Source organism: Panthera tigris, chromosome F2 (assembly GCF_018350195.1).
Source record: "Panthera tigris isolate Pti1 chromosome F2, P.tigris_Pti1_mat1.1, whole genome shotgun sequence".
In the NCBI taxonomy this organism is placed as follows: Eukaryota; Metazoa; Chordata; class Mammalia; order Carnivora; family Felidae; genus Panthera; species Panthera tigris.
The window spans coordinates 38,133,588-38,151,825 of record NC_056676.1 but is presented as its reverse complement, the minus strand read 5'-3'; the positions used below and the strand labels follow the sequence as shown (position 1 = coordinate 38,151,825).

The window sequence follows — 18,238 nt, the reverse complement described above, 5'->3', positions numbered from 1 at the left end:
AAAGTTTATTTATTTTGAGAGAGAGAGAGAGTGCAAATGCGGAGGGACAAAAAGAGAAGGAAAGAGAGAATCCCAAGCAGGCTCCACGCTGCCAGTCTAGAGTTCAAACCCACAAATCTGTGAGATCATGATCTGAGCCAAAACTAAGAGTCAGACGCTTCACCAACGGAGCCACTCAGGCGCCCCATGGGAAAGCTTTCTAATATTGACAAAGTCCAGAGACAATTAAAAATATGATTGATAAATCTGACTACATAAATTTTTTTAATTGCCTGGTAAAATCTTGCCAAATTAGATTAAAACACTTGCAGCATATATCACAGTAAAGGGCTAATATCCATATATATAAAGAACTCTTAAAATTTGAGGGAAAAGGGAACAAAACTCTAATACAAAAATTAGAAAAATATATGAACACATAATCCACAAAACTGTTACAAAATATATATGCAAAGATGTTATAATTTGACATCACTCATAATTTAAGAAATGCAACTTACCCTTGAATAACATTTCTCACTTATCTGATTAAAATTTTTAAATCTAGGGGCGTCTGGGTGGCTTAGTTAGTTAAGTGTGGAATTCTTGATTTCTGTTCAGATCTTAATCTCACGCTTCGTGAGATCAAGCCCCCAGTGGGCTCCATGCTGACAGTGCAGGCCGGCTTGGGATTCTCTCTCCCCTTCTCTCTCTGTCTCTCCCCCACTCGTGTGTGTGTGTGTGTGTGTGTGTGTGTGTGTGTATACGTGTGCACATTCTCTCTTTTTCTCAAAATAAATAAATAAAATAAACATTAAAAAATTTTAAGTCTGACAATACATTCTGTTGGTGAGGCAGAGGGTGCTCTCGTGTATTTCTGTCGGACTGCAAATGGCTACAACCCTTTTGGCAGGGAATTTGAAAATATCTAACAAAACTACATTGACCTTTCGAGACAGGAATCCCATGCTAGGAATTCACCTCAGACACTACCAACATTATGAAAATACATATGCACATTCACAGTATCATTGCTTACAACTGCAAAATACTGGAGTCAATTTATATGCCCAAATAGAGGAGGATGTGTTGAATAAACAGTGGCACAGCCATACAGTTGAGCACTATGCAGCAATAAAAAGTATGAGGGGCATTTCTAGGAGCTGACATGGAATGATTTCCAGGATATGCTACTGTTAAGTGAAAAAAGTCAAATACAAAAGATTATCTTTCATGTAAGAAAGAAGAGTAAATAAGAAAATATTCATTTTGTAAAAGTATAAACCAGAAGTGACTGAGATAGGTCACCCATAGGAGATGGGTTAAAATAGAGCAGAAATCAGAGGGAGAAATGGGGATGAGTTGGGGAGAATGACAGTTCTCCGAATGTACCGTTTTTCATAGTCTCTTCGTGTTATAGTAACTAAAGTCACCAAATGTCAGACTCAATTCTCTTAAAATCACAAAATTATTACCTGGCATGATGCCTGCTATTTCTTGGTTTTCAGATTCGGAACTAATAGTTCATTTTCTAATGCACTAACTTTTCTGAGAATCTACCATGTGCAGAGTGCTATGCTAAGTACTATGAAGACTGGAAAACAGATGTAGATACTGTAATTAACCTTAAAAACATTGTGTTCCAAATAACATCTAATATACAAAGCAAACCAAAATATTATGGGTGTACAGAAAGTTGGAGGAAAGGCAAAAAAGAGCAATTCTCAAAATAAAATCTGAAATTTTATGGTATGAAAACCGTTTGCTATAAACATACATCTTAATTCTAACTCCCTTATTGTTTCATGCCATAGTTTCTCCTAAAAATAACATCAGACATGTTAAAGTTAAAGAGAAAGACATACTAGCATCATTAAAACAATATTGAGGAATGTAAGTCGAGTAAAGAAATGGAGAAACAGTTGAAAGGGAAACGAAGTTAAATAAATAAAAGCAACAACTTAGGGGGGAACGTTATTGGTGAACTACCAGAAAAAAAAGGAAAAGCACTAAGTCACAGAGACCTTACTATCTAATGAAAAAACAAAAACCAAAACACAAAAAACAAAAAAGCAGACCAGTTCATCAATTGAATGGGTTGCCAGACATTGAAGAACCTGTTTCCATGACCTCTTGTAACACAAAATGCAATAAATGTCTACATAGTGTAAGCTCTGGTGGTAGGGTCATCGCTTACTTACAGCTGAGAGCATTTCCAACTGATACACAATCTGTGAACCACATCGGATGTGACGGTTTCAAGCACCTTAACGATATAATTTTATTCACCTAACTAGTACCATCAGCTGGAATTAAAAATAAGTAAGACAAGGTAAACAAACACCATCTGTGTTTGTAGAAGCTGGACACCTTGGTACTGCCCTCCTATTCGGTAGGTTTCAAATCCGAAGGAGGAAAGGAAAAATGACCGAAAAGCTGGATCCAGCAGACCCAAACAGATCCTACGGTTCTGGTTGACAATGGACAGATGAGTTTGGAGGTCAAATAAAGTCCAGCCATCTGTTCAAAAATTGGCTAAAACGTGGGTCACATATCCAGGATCAGAGCTAAAGACAAAGGAAAGCAGATGTTTGATGAAGTTATAAGACAAAACATGCAACTCTCTGGACCAGATTTTACATGTAATAAAAGTCCATGAAAACCAAATTATTTTTATTATCTTTAATAATATCCTGTTTTACTCTTGTGATTCTAGGGAGTTTCTTTCCGAGAAATGAAACATTAATTTTTTATGTTGTTTGAATCCTGGCTTTTACTTTTATATTTTATTATCATTTGAATTCTTAATCCAAATATGCTAGATAATAACAAAATACCTGATGATTGTTTTTTAAACTATGGAAAATGGTTAAAATGAGACTAACCAGAAGGCTACTGGGTTTTATTGTTAATTATTTACTCTCTTGGATTTTTAAAAATGGCAATAATATACACCTAAAACTACCTGTTCTGTGCTTAATAGAATAAGAGGAAGTCCAAACCTAGTAAAAACCATAAACTCAAAGAAAGCCATGAATGGAAAATAATGGGACCAGAAGGAGTAGTGGTATTATCTTTGCTGTGCTAATACAGAGATTTTTATTTTATTTTAAATGAACAGAAATCAAGGAAGACCTATACCAAATCTATGGCAACATATCAATTTCTGAATCATCAGTTCACATGGCTCATTATTTCTGAGGTGGACACAGATGACATGTCCATTAGAAGGCCTCACAGTGGCCCATCAAGGCAGAAGAGGCCACTGAGCCTGCCTGTGCAAGTGTCAGAATACATGGACATCATCCATGTTTAAAAATATATAATGAAGGTCACAGGATGCTCAACCAGTTTGTATTTCATGAAAGCACCGCTATGGCCATAAAAGATACCTACTGGCCTTCCAGTCTGGTAGTTTCCTAGGCAAAACTGCTGCTCAGATGATCTATTCACTAAAGACCTAGGAAGAGTGGAGTTAGTATTGGTCTTACATCTTCAATTCTCCCACACTTTTTACAGAGCTAGAAGGCAACATAACTCTAACAATGTGTTTCCTTCCCTCGAGATCACATCTTTTCTTCTAAACCTCCAATTCCAGGCAATCATCAACTACCCTTTTTTCCCTTCTTGACCTTTATACCATCTTTGACCTTGTAAATAATGTTACACTGTAACAGTGAGCCTCTGCCAACCCAGAAAACCGCCACCCGGGAAGTTTATGTACATGTAACTCAAGAGAAAGCAGAGGAAAAAGCCAAAATGGCTGTCAGACAAATTCCATGTCTAGTAGTCAGTCCCCGCCCCCACATTTATTTTATATTCACTTCTGAATTACCTAATTCTGACAACTGATTGGAGACAGCAAACTACATAGTCTGGTATTTTGAAGGAATAGACAGGCTAGAGCAGGCCTGGCAACCAAATAGATGCCTGAGGTTGAAAGGGGCAATGGCTGGTGCCAGTCTGAGTCGAAAGACTTCACACCAGCCGGTGTGTGGCACCAATGAAACACCACTTGTTACCGCTATAGGCGGTAACATCATAAATCTGAAAATCGGGTAGGACCCTAGAAATCTAGTCATGTCTCTTCCCACTGCAGGAACTTCTACCTTATTTTGCAGTGATGATCCAGTCACTGTATGAACACAAGGATTGCCTCACTGCCTTATAAGGAAGCCTATTCCACTTTGTAAAACATTCTTCAGAAATCTTGTTTTTGAAAAGTCAACAATTACTTCCCTGTAACTTCGATTTCTTGATTCTGATTCATTTATTCAACTAGCACTTACAGAGTAACTACCCTTATAGTAGACAGTATTCCCATAAAGATAAAACACATCTGGGCTTCATCCATCTCGAGAGACAAAGACATGAACACGAATAAAAATAAACCACCAACTGCCTGTCCTTCCACTGTCTCCCTTTCTTCATTGCCAAGTTGCAGCACCACTTACCTGAATCACACCTCCCAAGAAGGAAACGGCTGCAGCAACACCAATCCTTTGCATCTCAAAGTCAGATAAACCCACTATGCTTGTGTTACTCTGCGTGGTGAGGTTCTGGCTGCTCAGAGGGACAAGCCGTTCCACTGCATTGGCTGATATTAAGGATGTCAAGGCGAAGGTGCCTAAAAGGGAGTGATGGTGGGGGTGGGGGAATCTTCTGTTAGTAACGGACTCGATAACAATGGTTGGATTCCACCATTAAAGCTGAATCCATCTGCTGGGCGTAAAACCAGATAGATTTATCGGAAACACTCTTCTCAGCACCCCGACTCATCCACCCTTCTCTCCACAGAACAAACAAACTTCCCTACATAAACACATTTTCCTTCAACACACAGCCACACCAATCTCCTTGCCCTTCCCTCCCAGGCCTTACAATTTCCCACCTCTCTGAGCATGGAGAATGTCCTCAGGGCAGGGATTAAGATCATGGCCTGGACTTGAATGTCAGTCCTCTATTTATCAATAATGTGACTTAAAGCACCTTACTCTGAGTCTGCATTACCTCATCCATAAAGCCTATCCATAATATCTACCTTTCAGGGCTTGGGGGAAATATAAGTGAGATGATAAATATGAAAACCTCAGTAGGCTCAGTAGCTAACTACGAGCTCATTCACTTCAATTTTAAACCAGTACAACTCATTTCACACTTCTGACTTCTAAAACTGTAAGATAATAAACTTATCTCGTGTCAAGCCACTGAGCTCATGGTAATTTGTTACATCAGAAATAGGAAACCAACACAATCAATAACACAAACTGACCACTGAAGAAATAGACACATACTTAGAGGCTGAGATCTTAAGGGTACAAAATACATAGAAATGCCTCTATGGATATTTATGGTTAAAAGTAGATTTATTATTTTTAATTTAATATTTAAGACTAAGGTATCGGGGCGCCTGGGTGGCTCAGTCAGTTAAGCGGCCGACTTCGGCTCAGGTCATGATCTCGTGGTCCATGAGTTCAAGCCCCACGTCAGGCTCTGTGCTGACAGCTCAGAGCCTGGAGCCTGTTTCAGATTCTGTGTCTCCCTCTCTCTGACCCTCCCCTGTTCATGCTCTGTCTCTCCCGGTCTCAAAAATAAATAAAACGTTAAAAAAAAATTAAAAAAAAAAAAGACTAAGGTATCATTTTTGTAATAATAATAACTTATTAAATCTTTTCTAGAAAGTACTAAGTTAGACACTGTACATCAACTATCTCATCCAACTCTCACTACAGCTATATGATTTTTTTTTATTTCACTATCCGGAAAGCAGAAAATAGGCCTTTAAAGTGCTGTCCAAGGTCATGCAGATAGCAAACAACAAATGAGACATACACTCAGGACCATCTAACTTTAAAACCCAGGTTTTTAACCAGCTGGCTCTATTATGACTATTTGTGATATTTCACCTTTTATTTAGTAATGCAGAGATAGGCAAGGTAACAGATATACTAATTAAAGGGCATTATAGAATCTAACTGAGAAGAAACCTAAAAGATCCTTCAGTCCAAATATCGATTACATAAAAAAATATTTTTCAAAATTTGAGTAACTAAATTCTATACAGTATTTTCTTTCCCTCAAAGTGTATAATTTCTCTCAATTCACTGTAAATTCAAAATATATGGCCTTCTCTTATGACCTTTTTACAACCTAAAAATGCAAAGAATCTTTAAAATAAGCTTGATTACATAATAATATAGTAATATATTACAGTATGGGTCGAGTATCTGAGGCACAAAGAGATAAATGTCTTGTCCTAATATTAGCTGAGGTCATCAGAAGTAAAGTTAGAATTGCTTTGAAATGTAATCAGTAACTAATGAGCACTTCTGGGTCGCTTTCATTAGTAACATGAGAAGCATAAACATAGACAGAAATTATTACCTGTGGCAACATGACGTCCCATTCCAAATATGGCGTAAATGATGGCAGGAAACAGAGACCCATATAAACCGAACACGGGGTGCACAGATGAGAGAATAGCAAAGGCCAACCCTGTCAAGCAGACCCAGGTAGTTAGGATCACCTTATAACCCCAAGATACAGTCCACTACAAAGCAGAAGGGATATCGGTTTATTTAATGACAAAAGGGATTATGATTTAATTATTCTACTTGCTCAACGAGAGACTACGTTACGATCCTCAATTACAGACCACTCCCTTATTTACTTTATATTTAAATTTCAATTCCAAAAGCTCTCATTTTTGGACCACTACTTTCCCCCTTGATTACAGAGGCGTCTATAAGGAAACATTGGTTCAGAGAGTCTTCCTGGTAAAAGTGATAACATCACAAGCAAAATATCTCCACACACACTTTGAGGACTATTTCTATACTTTTGGTATTATTTTATTGGCACAATAGCATCTGCAGCATAGGTAAGACTGGTAGTATTACCAATGACAGATGAAAAGGTCAGGAAGGCTGGGACAAGAAGGACACGCACTCAAGGGGGCCTGGCTGGCAGCTTCCTGGCCGGCCTCACCTTGTGTATCACAGGGGCAGGGCAGTGTGTGAGTCCATGCTTTTCTTATCCTGGACTCCAGCCCATTTCAGATATAGTTTCTTAGAGTGAAAAACAACTTTTTACTTAAATAGTAAGGAGTAACTCATAGCTGTTCATTTTTATTCCTCATAGACACTACTGCCTACGTAGTGTGTATGTTACATACACATAGGAAACTTTCTCAGACATGTCTAAATGACCACAAGTGGTTTAAACGTGACCGAAATATATGTGAGTGTGAGCTCATTAAATTGGTCTTGCTTGTGGCTGGTCCTTGGCATTAAATGGCTAGTTAAGCTAGGTTCTGACATTTCCATTCAAGTCTACACAACTTGCTGATAGGCATTTGATTAAGCATAATGCACTCTATAAATAAGGTACAAAGAGACTTGAGGAAGGGAGTGGTGTTAGAATACAGATTACCCAAATATGAGGTAAATTCATTATTCACACTATGGAGCCCAACAATATGGTTCCAAGATCATACTTTTTACTGTTTAACTTTTGCTCTTTTAAAATTAGGCTTAATGTCTTTTTAAATATGTAAACTCTAGTTACACATCAGATATTTTTTCAAACCCTACAAGACATCTTACCTTCAATTAAAATACATAAAAGGCTACCAATGACCAGTCCCTGATTTATTTTTAAAAACTCATCTGGATTGCTATTTACATACAATGTCTTCTTAAATGTCTGATGAAAATAAATAAAAAGTGATTATAGAAGGGTCAGTGGCAGAGGCTGTTCTAGAATTTCAGGCATACAGGATGAGAGGCGGCACGCTGGTTATCGGGAAGGATGGTGTTAAGTCCTCCCTGCCCCACCAACAAGCCCCTCCTGGCATTTACAGCTTATGCAACTTTGTAAAAAGCATACATTGCATCAGCCATGCAGAAAGCTAGAAAATAACTTTTTTCATTCATTTTCAGAATGAGTTACCTGAAAAAAAACTACCAATCAAGAGACAGAATGCTGAGTGTTTCCAGGTAAGAAATAACGTGACCCACATTTCAGAAGATCCCCCAGATCTACTAAATCAATGATGGGGGCAAAGGGAAATTGCATGCAGCTTCTTTAACAAAAGCATCTTGGATGAAATCATATGCATGCTAAATTTTGATAAACGTGTTAAATCTCAGCAAGATAGGAGTTGGCCTATTTGACCACATTTTTATCCTACCTGCGGCAGCAAATGTAGAGACCAAGCTAGAAGCAGTGGGATCCTGCCTCTTGCCTCGTGAATAGCTACCTCTTTATGTTTGTTTTATTGTTTTATATCTTTCTGTCTTTCTTGTCCTCCCTCCCTCCCTCTCTTTTCCTCTCCCTCTCTCTCCATCTGTCTCTATCTCCATCCCCCAAATCTATATATAGCAAAATCAGTTCAAAAACAGAGTTTCTCTGGATCTTATATTCTTACCAAATTAAAATGGGCACCATCGTGTAAAACATGTTTAACTCAAATCTTTAAGAGATCTCTAAACCCATATGTGCAAAACAATCACTTCAGTAGATTCTACAAAAACAAGCTCAAAGACCAGAGATCCTGTAGACACTTCCTTCATTTCATCGGATACTGACATTGAGCTTTCCCTTTAAGCAACAGTGTCTTTCACCCTCAGCCAGAACCTGCTTCTCTGCTAACACGGCAGTGAACAATGGCCCAAATAAAAGAGGAATGGACGAATGTAGATAAACAGTGCTTTAAAACTTCAAATACTCCTTCCACAAATAAGAACCATAAAACCCAAGCCATCCTCCCACACATACCTCCAAAAGCACAGGGGGCTGGATAAAATTTCCTTATTCTGATTCATTTATTGTTTTGGATCACAACATAAGCCACATACATATTTTCATACACAACACACTAACCCAGCTAAATATGTTAAATACTACGAAAAAGGTGAAAGTATTAACTGGCTTGAGTCACTTACAAATTAGCCACATTATCTACACTCTTCTCCATGTTTCTAAAACAGGGTATTCGATAAATTAAGAGCAGAATTACAGCCCTCTAACTCTCCAATTTCGGGAGGAAAAACTTCAAATGCTAATAAATATTTGTATTACCCAATCTAGTTGAGATTGGAGGAGAAGCAAGACAACAAAAAGAAGGATCAAGAAATAAAAACAAAGTAAGTATTAGGCCACAGGGTGCCCAAAAGGGGATATGGAGGAAACAGAGAGCAAAGGGGAAAGGGAGAGAGAGAGAGAGAGGGAGAGGGAGAGGGGGAGAGGGAGAGGGGGAGAGAGAGAGAGACAGAGAGACATTGGAGGAGGGAGCCGAAACCTTAAGGTCTCTAGAGGGCCGATTATTTTTAAAGATCAAAAATCATATATTGGTCACTGTCTGAAGGCTTTGAAAGGTGCAGTTTTTAAGAAAACATGTTTTGTAGGTGTAGTGATGACTATTACAGTACAGGAATAGGATAGACTCCATATTCCCACATCAATATCATCAGTAGTTTCAGGACTTGCAAACACTACCAAAATTTCAAGGGCCCCTGAGCACAAAGTCAAACATTGCCGACCAGTCCCTTGCCCCTCCAACCCAGGCAGGCTGCAGTGCCGTGCGAATGGCTTCCCTAAACACAGTGCCTGACCCCTAGGGAGACAAAGAACCAAAGCAGATAGGTAACTCAGTCTCTACCTCTGCTCCTACGACAATTTCTCTGCTGAGATGCCTAGAAAGCCACTCGGTCACTACCGGTGAGAAAGAGAACTGTTTATCACAGAACTGTTTTATACTTTAAGATACAGATTTTGTTTTCTGTTTCAGCCCAGTCTTATCTGCATTTACATGATAGCAATTATTCAGAAAATCAAAGAAACCTGACACTGCACAAGATCGTGTCTAGTAAGTAAATAACGTGTTGGAAGTTGGGGATTGGGTATTGGGGTTACACGTGGAGAGCCACTGCTGGAGACTATGTTTTGTTGGCTCAGTGACCTCACCTGTTTATTCTAAGGTCAGGCAGCTAGGACTCAGAATCACTGGTTTTACTCCCCTTAGAACTGGGGTTTTTAAAACTTTTTTTAGAAAAGTTTTTTAAAAATTTTTTTTTAATCTTTATTTATTTTTGAGAGAGAGACAGAGTGTGAGCAGGGGAGAAGAGAGAGAGGGAGACACAGAATCCGAAGCAGGCTGTCAGCACAGAGCCCGACACAGGGCTCGAGCTCACCAACTATGAGATCATGACCTGAGCCGAAGTCGGTCGCTCAACCGACTAAGCCACCCTGGTGCCCCTGAATTGAGTTTTTATATGAAGTAATACAATTTAATTGCCTCATTAATCTCTCCAATTTCCAGTATATCAGAAAGAAAATATTTACAAAAATATCAAGAGTGAACCCAGGCTGATGGGCTCATGCAAAGACTCCAGAGGCTCCTCCCAGGCTTCATCTAACTGAAGCCTCTGCAGGATCACTCAGCACTAAATGCAAATGAGATAAAGGTGCCCCCTGCTGGATGATCGACCCACCTTATCTGTGACCTGTGTCTGAGGAACTGCTCCCCAGAAAAGCATAGAAAGATTTCCTTATCTTCTGCAAAAATGGAAGCTTTTAGTTTGTTCAGTCTCGAAAATATTCATGTCTCAAAATCATGTTAAAGCGCTGTATTCAATTTGTTTCAAGTTGTCAAGGAGAAATCAAACATTACTTTTCAGTTCTCCGTGCTGGGCCCACAGACGAATTACTGCATTTAGGTGTGGTTGAGGGAGGAACTCTAGAATTTGAGATATTTATTTTAAAAGCAAAGCTGAGCTTCTTATCCTAATAAGTCACATCACTTAATAAATTATAGCATTACCCAAGTAACACCCCCTCGGTAAAGATACTTCATAGGAGCAAAAGCCAATAACAAAAGCTTAATTATTTCTTATAAATGCCTAGGGGGTGGGAGTGGAAGATGTCATGAATATGGAGCATCAGAAGTATTTTTGTGTTCATTTCAGAACTTATTCTGAGCCCAGAATGGCTAAAGATAGAAGCACTTAAAGTTCTCATTCCAAGGAGTAAGGACTAAGTGTCAAGAGTTCCGTGAGAGTCAGAGAAAGTGTTCAGAATTTAGAGAAAGTACTAACAATAAGGCTCAAAGAAAGGAAATGAAAGATTCAATCCTGTGCCGCAGTCCTTAATCACTGACTTAAGGTTCTTATGAGGAGCCTTTTTAATGAAAATGAAAGGGCAGCTTATAGAATAAAGGAAATGGAAAGTAAGATGAACCCAAAGTACTTTTACAGGTTAACAGTTAAAAAGGAGAAATCACTGCCTAATGATATAAGGTGGCTTGCAGTTCTGTTCTCCCTGTCTTCCTCCCTCCCTTCCTTCTCCCAAACTTCTCCTTTCCTCTTTCTCTATTTTTAAAATGATCTCCTATTTTCTAAGGTGGTAGAAATATCTGGAATCAAAACATTGGAGCAGTGGGAAGATAAGAATATTGAGTCACTACAAATGGCCTATTAGCTACACGTTGTATTTCCTCTTCAAATGATGAATCATTTGCCCCAGGAGTAAAAGCAGAATTGGTACATTTACAAATCTAATAATGAAAACTAATTTAAAATATGTGGACACACACACACACACACACACACACACACACACACACACGCAAAGTCAGGACTCCCACACAGTGTGGAATGTTTCTGGATGGGTTACTGGCCAGCTGAACAAAGGGAATTTTGTATGTCACACACACCACCAACATTTAGGCCCTCAAGAGAAGCAAAGCCTAGACATGCCCTCACTCCATCCATGGATTCTAGCAGGGAAAACCTCTGGGTCCTTCAAAATCTAAGTTGATTACTTTCCGTGACTCCTACATACTGCTGAGAATATGTGCTTCTCAATTTTAGATAGGGCACATAACCTTCATTCATAGAGCAAACGAATGGACACGGGCCCCAAGCTGACCAAAGCCACCAACCACCACAGCTTCAAGCCAGTTGAATTCCCCAGTCAGATTTATAAATCTAATAATGTCCCCAGTCAGATTTCACTGATAAGGAGGGGCCTATGGAACACTGCAAAGCCTCCATATTTTTGTTCCTCCTCTACTCCCATAGGATGAAATTCCTGTCTACAACATGGGGATAATGTTACCACCTGCACTCTGGTTGAACAGGTCATTGGCTTCCGTGGTACAACATTTGCTGTTTTTAGCCACCCATCTCCATTTTCCCTTCTGTTGGTAGCAGGACACCAATTTCCTTCGGGAAGTCCCTCCTTCCACCCAAAGAACATGGGCTGAGAAAAGGGGAGTTGCCTCCTACCCCAGGCTCTAGGTGGGGACACATGGCTCAGCCTGGCCAATTGGAGATTTGCATTCCTTCCCCAAAGCATCTAGTGTAGAGAAGGACATGGGATACCTTCATGCTTAATGAAAATCCATTTCACTTTTATTAGAATTGTTAATGAATACATAACTACCTAAGTATACCTAATTCTTTGTATTAAAATAACTTATGTAGTAAGTATGCAAGGAAATGACCTGAATAGTCATCAATATAGAGACGATTAGATGAATTTTAGTATAACAGTACTATGGAATATTACACAGCTCTTAAAAAGAATGGATTAGATCCATATCCACTAATCTGGAGACATGTTGATTATATACTGTTAGATAGGACAAACAAGTTGTAGGCTTATATTTTTTATGTAATACTTTATGCAAAAATCCCAGGAGATTCCACATCTTTTTACACATTTTTGAAACTTTTTTCACCCTGTATGTTGTTCATAAACCTATCCAACTTACACACTTTTGATAGAGACTTCTAAAAGCAACCTGAACGTTATCCTGAATGTTATAGAAGTCATTAGATTCTTTTTCTAATGGAAGCAAGGTGACAAGGTTTGATTTTTACATTTTTTTAATGTACGTTTATTTTTGAGAGAGAGACAGAGCGCAAGCAGGTGAGGGACAGAGAGACAGAGACACAGAATCTGAAGCAGACTCCAGGGTCTGAGCTGTCAGCACACAGCCCGACATGGGGCTCAAACCCAAGAACCGTGAGATCATGACCTGAGCAGAAGTCTTACACTTGACTGACTGAGCCACCCAGGTGCTTCTTCAGCAAATTAGTCCAGCAGTTATGTGGAAGACACACAAGATGGGTGGAAGGAACAGTTAGAAAACTACTGCCGATATCCAAGTAGTAGCAGTAGGCAAAGAAAATGTGGTTCTACCACATATAAATAGCCATTACACACACAGTTGACAAAACAAATCAGTTCCCTGGCCTATGGCGTTAGCACAGAACACTTTCTTCCCAGAACATGTCACAGGGTCAAAGGCGACTGACCGGATATGAGTGGACATGACAGGAACCTCATAAAAGACAGCGAACATCCTGCTTTAGGCCCAAAGAGAGTGGACAGGTAAACGTGAGAAGCCTGAAGGCCTGGTCAACGCCAAAATTGGAAAAGCGAAGGAATTGCCAGATGCATGGGAAGAGAATTAGGAAAAAAGGCATAAAGAAGTCAAGGCCAAAGTCTGTGGCAATTCCACAGAAACAGTACACATGACAAAGAACAAAAATGTCCTTTGAATTGGATAACAGAAGGGCCAGTGGTGACCTCAGACTGAGCAGGTCCTGGGGGAAAGAGGGTGTAGGAACCAAGCGTGGGCGGGTTAAGGAATAGACGTGAGTGCAGGGAGAAGGGGCAGGAAACACGAACCAAACCCTGAAAATCCTTATTAATGAAGAGAAGAGAAGAAGGCTTGGTGCCAGATGGAGACATGGGGGTCAAAGAAAGTGGAGTTCGTTTATTTTCTTATTAGTTTTAAGATAGGACACATATGAGCACTTGGGCAGTCAGGTTTTATGAGCCCTAGATCTTACACATTTTGACAGGCTTCCTAGAAAAAATACTTAGAAAGTGAATTAAATTAAATTAAATTAACGAAGTGAATTAAAAAAAACTGAGAAGTAGCATAAAATTAGTTACAAAGGTGCATATTTATTTACACTGAGAAATCATGCTAAATTATAAAAATCTGACAAACTCCACAATCAAATACCCACAAAAACTAATACACCATTTTTATTAACTTCCTGATATAACTCTACACTTCTTTTTCCCTTTATAATTGCAGGCTGTATATGCTCTGAACACTTCTTCACCTGAAAATAGTTTTTGTAACATTTTCTATAGAGACAACGGAAAGATAAATTTGGCTCTCCTCTTGCACATCACACATTTCTCATATATCATGTCAAGTGCTCTTGGCCTCGCCCGTCTCTCGTAGCCCTGCAGGAGCTGTCTGACTTCATGCAGTGCAATCTGACAGCTTCTCTTTTTCTTACCCTAGCATTTCTCTGTCGACACCTGCTCTGGGATTCTGTGAATGCCCAGACTCCCGCGTGTCAGCTCAGAGGCGTACCCAAGGGGTGCGCCTCTGACCAATGACAAAGTAAACTAGTGAATACACGTCTCCTTGTTTCTCCCCACTGAAAGATGGCCTGGAGGTTCAGGTGATACCTTCTTGGGGCCATGGCCCCCATGAGACAGCCATGTGCCTGCCACCTTGGAGGTAACCAGCCCCCTACCAGGCATCCTCAGAGTCCTTCATTCCGGCCCTCCAGGCTTGCATTCCCTAATTATAAAGTTGCACAGAAGCCCTCTGACTCAGGTTCCAATTTCTGGGGAAGCAGACTAAAATATCAGTGTGTATTTAAGTTTGCTTTTTTTATTACTGGTAGATTAGAAATTTTTATTTTAGCTTTATGACTAGTTACTAATATTATGTGTAATTCAAACTAAAGACTCTTTTGAGGTTCTTGAAAGCTGTAAGATTTCAGGGCATTTCAAGTTTTCTCGTACAGAAACTTAAATATTATTTGAGAATTGCCAACACTAATTAACCAGTTTCTTGAAAATGCCCTTGTTACATTGCTGTCCGATGAGTTTTACTTGCTCTCTGTCAGTGCCAGCCGTTTGTGGCAACTTCCTTTTAGCCGGATCCCAAAAATATCTGCAGCCACTCCAATGCCACCAGACATAAGAGGCGTGACCCAAGGGAAGCTGAGTAGGGAAGAGGCAGTATTCTTAATCAACTTCTGGTAAAATATCTCGCTTTGGAATTTTTACAAAAATACATGACCATATGAAGACAACTGACCTTGGAAGAGGCACAAGCAAATGGAGATGCAGTATTGAACAGGGTGGATATTAAGCATGTAAATACAACTATAATGTGCTTTGTATGTGAAATTACCAAGGGTAATGGGAGCATGATTAGCCTTCACTGGAGAGGGGCGTCTGGGGGATAATGCCCTTGAGTGAGGAAGCCGGCTTTTAAGAAAGGCCAACAGTTTGGGGTCCCTCGGTGGCTCAGTCGGTTAAGCATCTGACTCTTGATCTCAGCTCCGGTCATGATCTCAGGGTCAAGAGGATCGAGCCCCGGGTCAGCCTCTGAGCTGACAGTGTGGAGCCTGTTTGGGATTCTCTCTCTGCCCCTCCCCCCACGCTCTCTCTCAAAATAAATAAACAGTAAAAAAAAATAAATAAAATAAAATAAAACCGTAAAAAAAGAAAAAGGCAAACAGGCTGAGAGAGTACCTTGCAAACATTTTGAAAGGGTGGATTTTATTCCCTACGGAAGCAGAGTTCCTAAGGATGCCCTGTAAAGGCTGGCCACAAAGCTATCTATCACTGGAAGTACCAGCCAGGGAGGAGGAGACACACAGCTGGACTAGAGGAAGGGAAGGGAGAGGAGAGATGATAAAGAAAGGGCCTGATTTCATGTGGCGATCAGGGATCCCAGGAACCAGAGGCAAGTGTGCAAGTATAAACTCAAATATACATGACACATGTCATTTCTTTGTTTCTTCTTACTGTATTTACTTTGGAGTGTGAGACCCACAAATTAGGAAGAGAAGGAGACTGAAACAGTAGATCCCTGGTTTCTCGGTCTTGAAGCAGGTCAATCTGAAGGACTTTCTCCAGGTCACTTCCATCTTTTAATATTTTAAAACATTTTTTTAAATGTTTATTTGTTTATTTTTGAAAGAGAGAGAAAGAGACAGAGCAGGAGCAGGGGAGGAGCAGAGAGAGAGGGAGACACAGAATCCGAAACAGGCTCCAGGCTGTCAGCACAGAGCCTGACGTGGGGCTAGAACTCACAAACCGTGAGATTATGACCTCAGCCGAAGCCGGATGCTCAACCGACTGAGCCACCCGGGCGCCCCCATCTTTTAATATTTTTAATACAAGAGTTGTTACCTAACTGTATTCAAAATTGTAATTTTCAGAGTAAAAAAAAAAAAAGTAATCCCTTAGCTTTAGTGACATAATTATGTAAGTAAACATCAGACCATGCACGTAAGATTGCAACACTTTTCAGGTTGTGATGGCCTCAGTCGCTTCAAAAATGGATTAGGTGCAGCCACCCTGCTCTGAGAGGGTTAATTCACTACTTAAAGATCATCCAGCTACTTCCGGAAAGGATTCATTAGCTCACCAGTTTCAAGTGGCTAAGTGTGTTAAGAGCAAACAGTAGGGCCCACGTGAAAATGAGGAAATGCTGAGCAGAGGAAAGGCACCCGTCGCTAATCTCCGACTCCAGACAAAACTGAGGAGCCCTTGTCTGTGCAGACCAGCGCCGACAGCCGCGGTCCGGGCTGGCACTCCCTGCTCACATACTGCAGCCTCAGAGACGCAGGCGGCTTGGCCACATAAATCGTACCAAAGCAATAATGATGATCCTTCTGTCTGCTGTCTGCACAGTGCCGTCTTCCAGCAATACCCCCAGTTTATACACAACAAGCGAAAGCAGAGTGATCATGAACCCATAGGATACAAATACTCATTGAAATGTTCTTTTACCCAGTTTTGGACAAACATGCTGGCTCACAGGCATTGAGACCCAAAGAGAATGATACAATGAGCCTAAAATGACAACTCAGCTATTTGGCATCTCTTCCCATTCCCTTTTAGATTTGTCTGTTTTCACTTCTATTTCTATCTTTTAACCAGGTAGGCGGGGGGAGGAAAGGTAAGTGGGAGAGAGAGAGAATCTTAGCACACCCATGCACAGAGTACCTGCAGATGTTAAATGATATCTGTCTAGCAAATGACACCAGTAACATCTAGAAGTAAGATTTGAAGCACCCTCTTGGCAAATTTGGGAGGGCACCTTTAACATTTTGTAAGATGCCTAGAATTCCTCTAGCTTAATTGTTCTGGGAGATTTCAGGCAAAACTGATATCTTCCATCTTCTTACCTTCCTTTTACCCTCAAGTAGCAGAGCTAAAATGAGATGTAGAAAAGCATCTGCCTACAATGAGACACCTACTATGTGCCAGCCACTTGAGCTACATCAATGAACAACCCAGATAAAAAACCCCACCTTTCTGGAGTTTACGTTCTCATGGGAAATAGAAAGTAGCAATTATAGCATTGAAATAACAGCATTTATTGAACACCTCTTTTGTGCTAGATTCTGTCCTGAGCACTTGATTTTCTCTCATTTAACCCCCAAAGTAAGTCTATCTACTAGGTGTTATTATTCCTATTCTACACCTAGGAAGACTTCACCTTAGAGCAGCGAAAGAAGTTGCCCAAGTGATGTAGTTGAAATTCAAAACCGAGATCTTTCTGACAGTTACTCTATAAGTACTTGTAACCTTTTACTGTGTACCCAAATCCACTGTCAATTCCATTAGACATGTAAAGGGACATGAGATATGAATTAGAAGGCCCTTGCCTGAAACAATTGAACAATTATATGTGCAGTTTATACAATGATCAGTGTGGTCAAAGTTCAGAGAAGATAGAAAAATACAGGAGCCAAAATCACAAAAAGTTTTACTGGAAGGCAAGAATTAATTGAAGTAGGAGTTGAGGATAGGTAGCATTTTTTTTGTTCCGCAAGTTGCCCGCATTCATGCCCGCATGAAGAGTTGCAAAGCACTTTGTTGTGGTATACCTGAGTTTATTACTAAAAATATTTTCCAGGGCTCTCATAAAGTTTCACATTTTTGGTTTATTCTTCATGTCCTGGGAACTCTATGTTTCATACATACATTTTATCACATCAACCACACTTAGAACTCTTACCCACTGGCTCCCAGAGCACCATGATGCTAAGGGACCACATCTTCTCATTCCCCTTTGCTAGCTTCTCAGCCACTTAAATGTCAGATTCCCCAAAGTTGCTTCCATTCTGGTTCCTCTTTTTGTTCTACAAACTAATGAATTATCCCCATCCAATCCCATTGACTATAACCACCTCAT

General features: G+C 40.0%; 1 protein-coding gene across 3 annotated transcripts in view; it reads right to left on the bottom strand.

Moving 5' to 3' along the window:
- SLC26A7 (solute carrier family 26 member 7) overlaps nt 1-18,238 on the bottom strand; it is a 125,608-nt gene that overhangs the window by 92,598 nt on the left and 14,772 nt on the right. For 2 of the 3 annotated variants that reach the window (XR_006212848.1, XM_007084335.3), the window contains 2 exons: nt 6,364-6,474; nt 4,434-4,606 (listed from right to left, as the gene is read on the bottom strand). The exons of the other annotated variant lie outside the window; for it this stretch is intronic. Coding sequence is in view for 1 of the 2 variants with exons in the window: in XM_007084335.3 (XP_007084397.1) it covers nt 4,434-4,606; nt 6,364-6,474 (284 nt within the window). In the remaining variant the exon portion in view is untranslated. The remainder of the gene's footprint in view (nt 1-4,433; nt 4,607-6,363; nt 6,475-18,238) is intronic. 3 annotated transcript variants of the gene reach the window in all.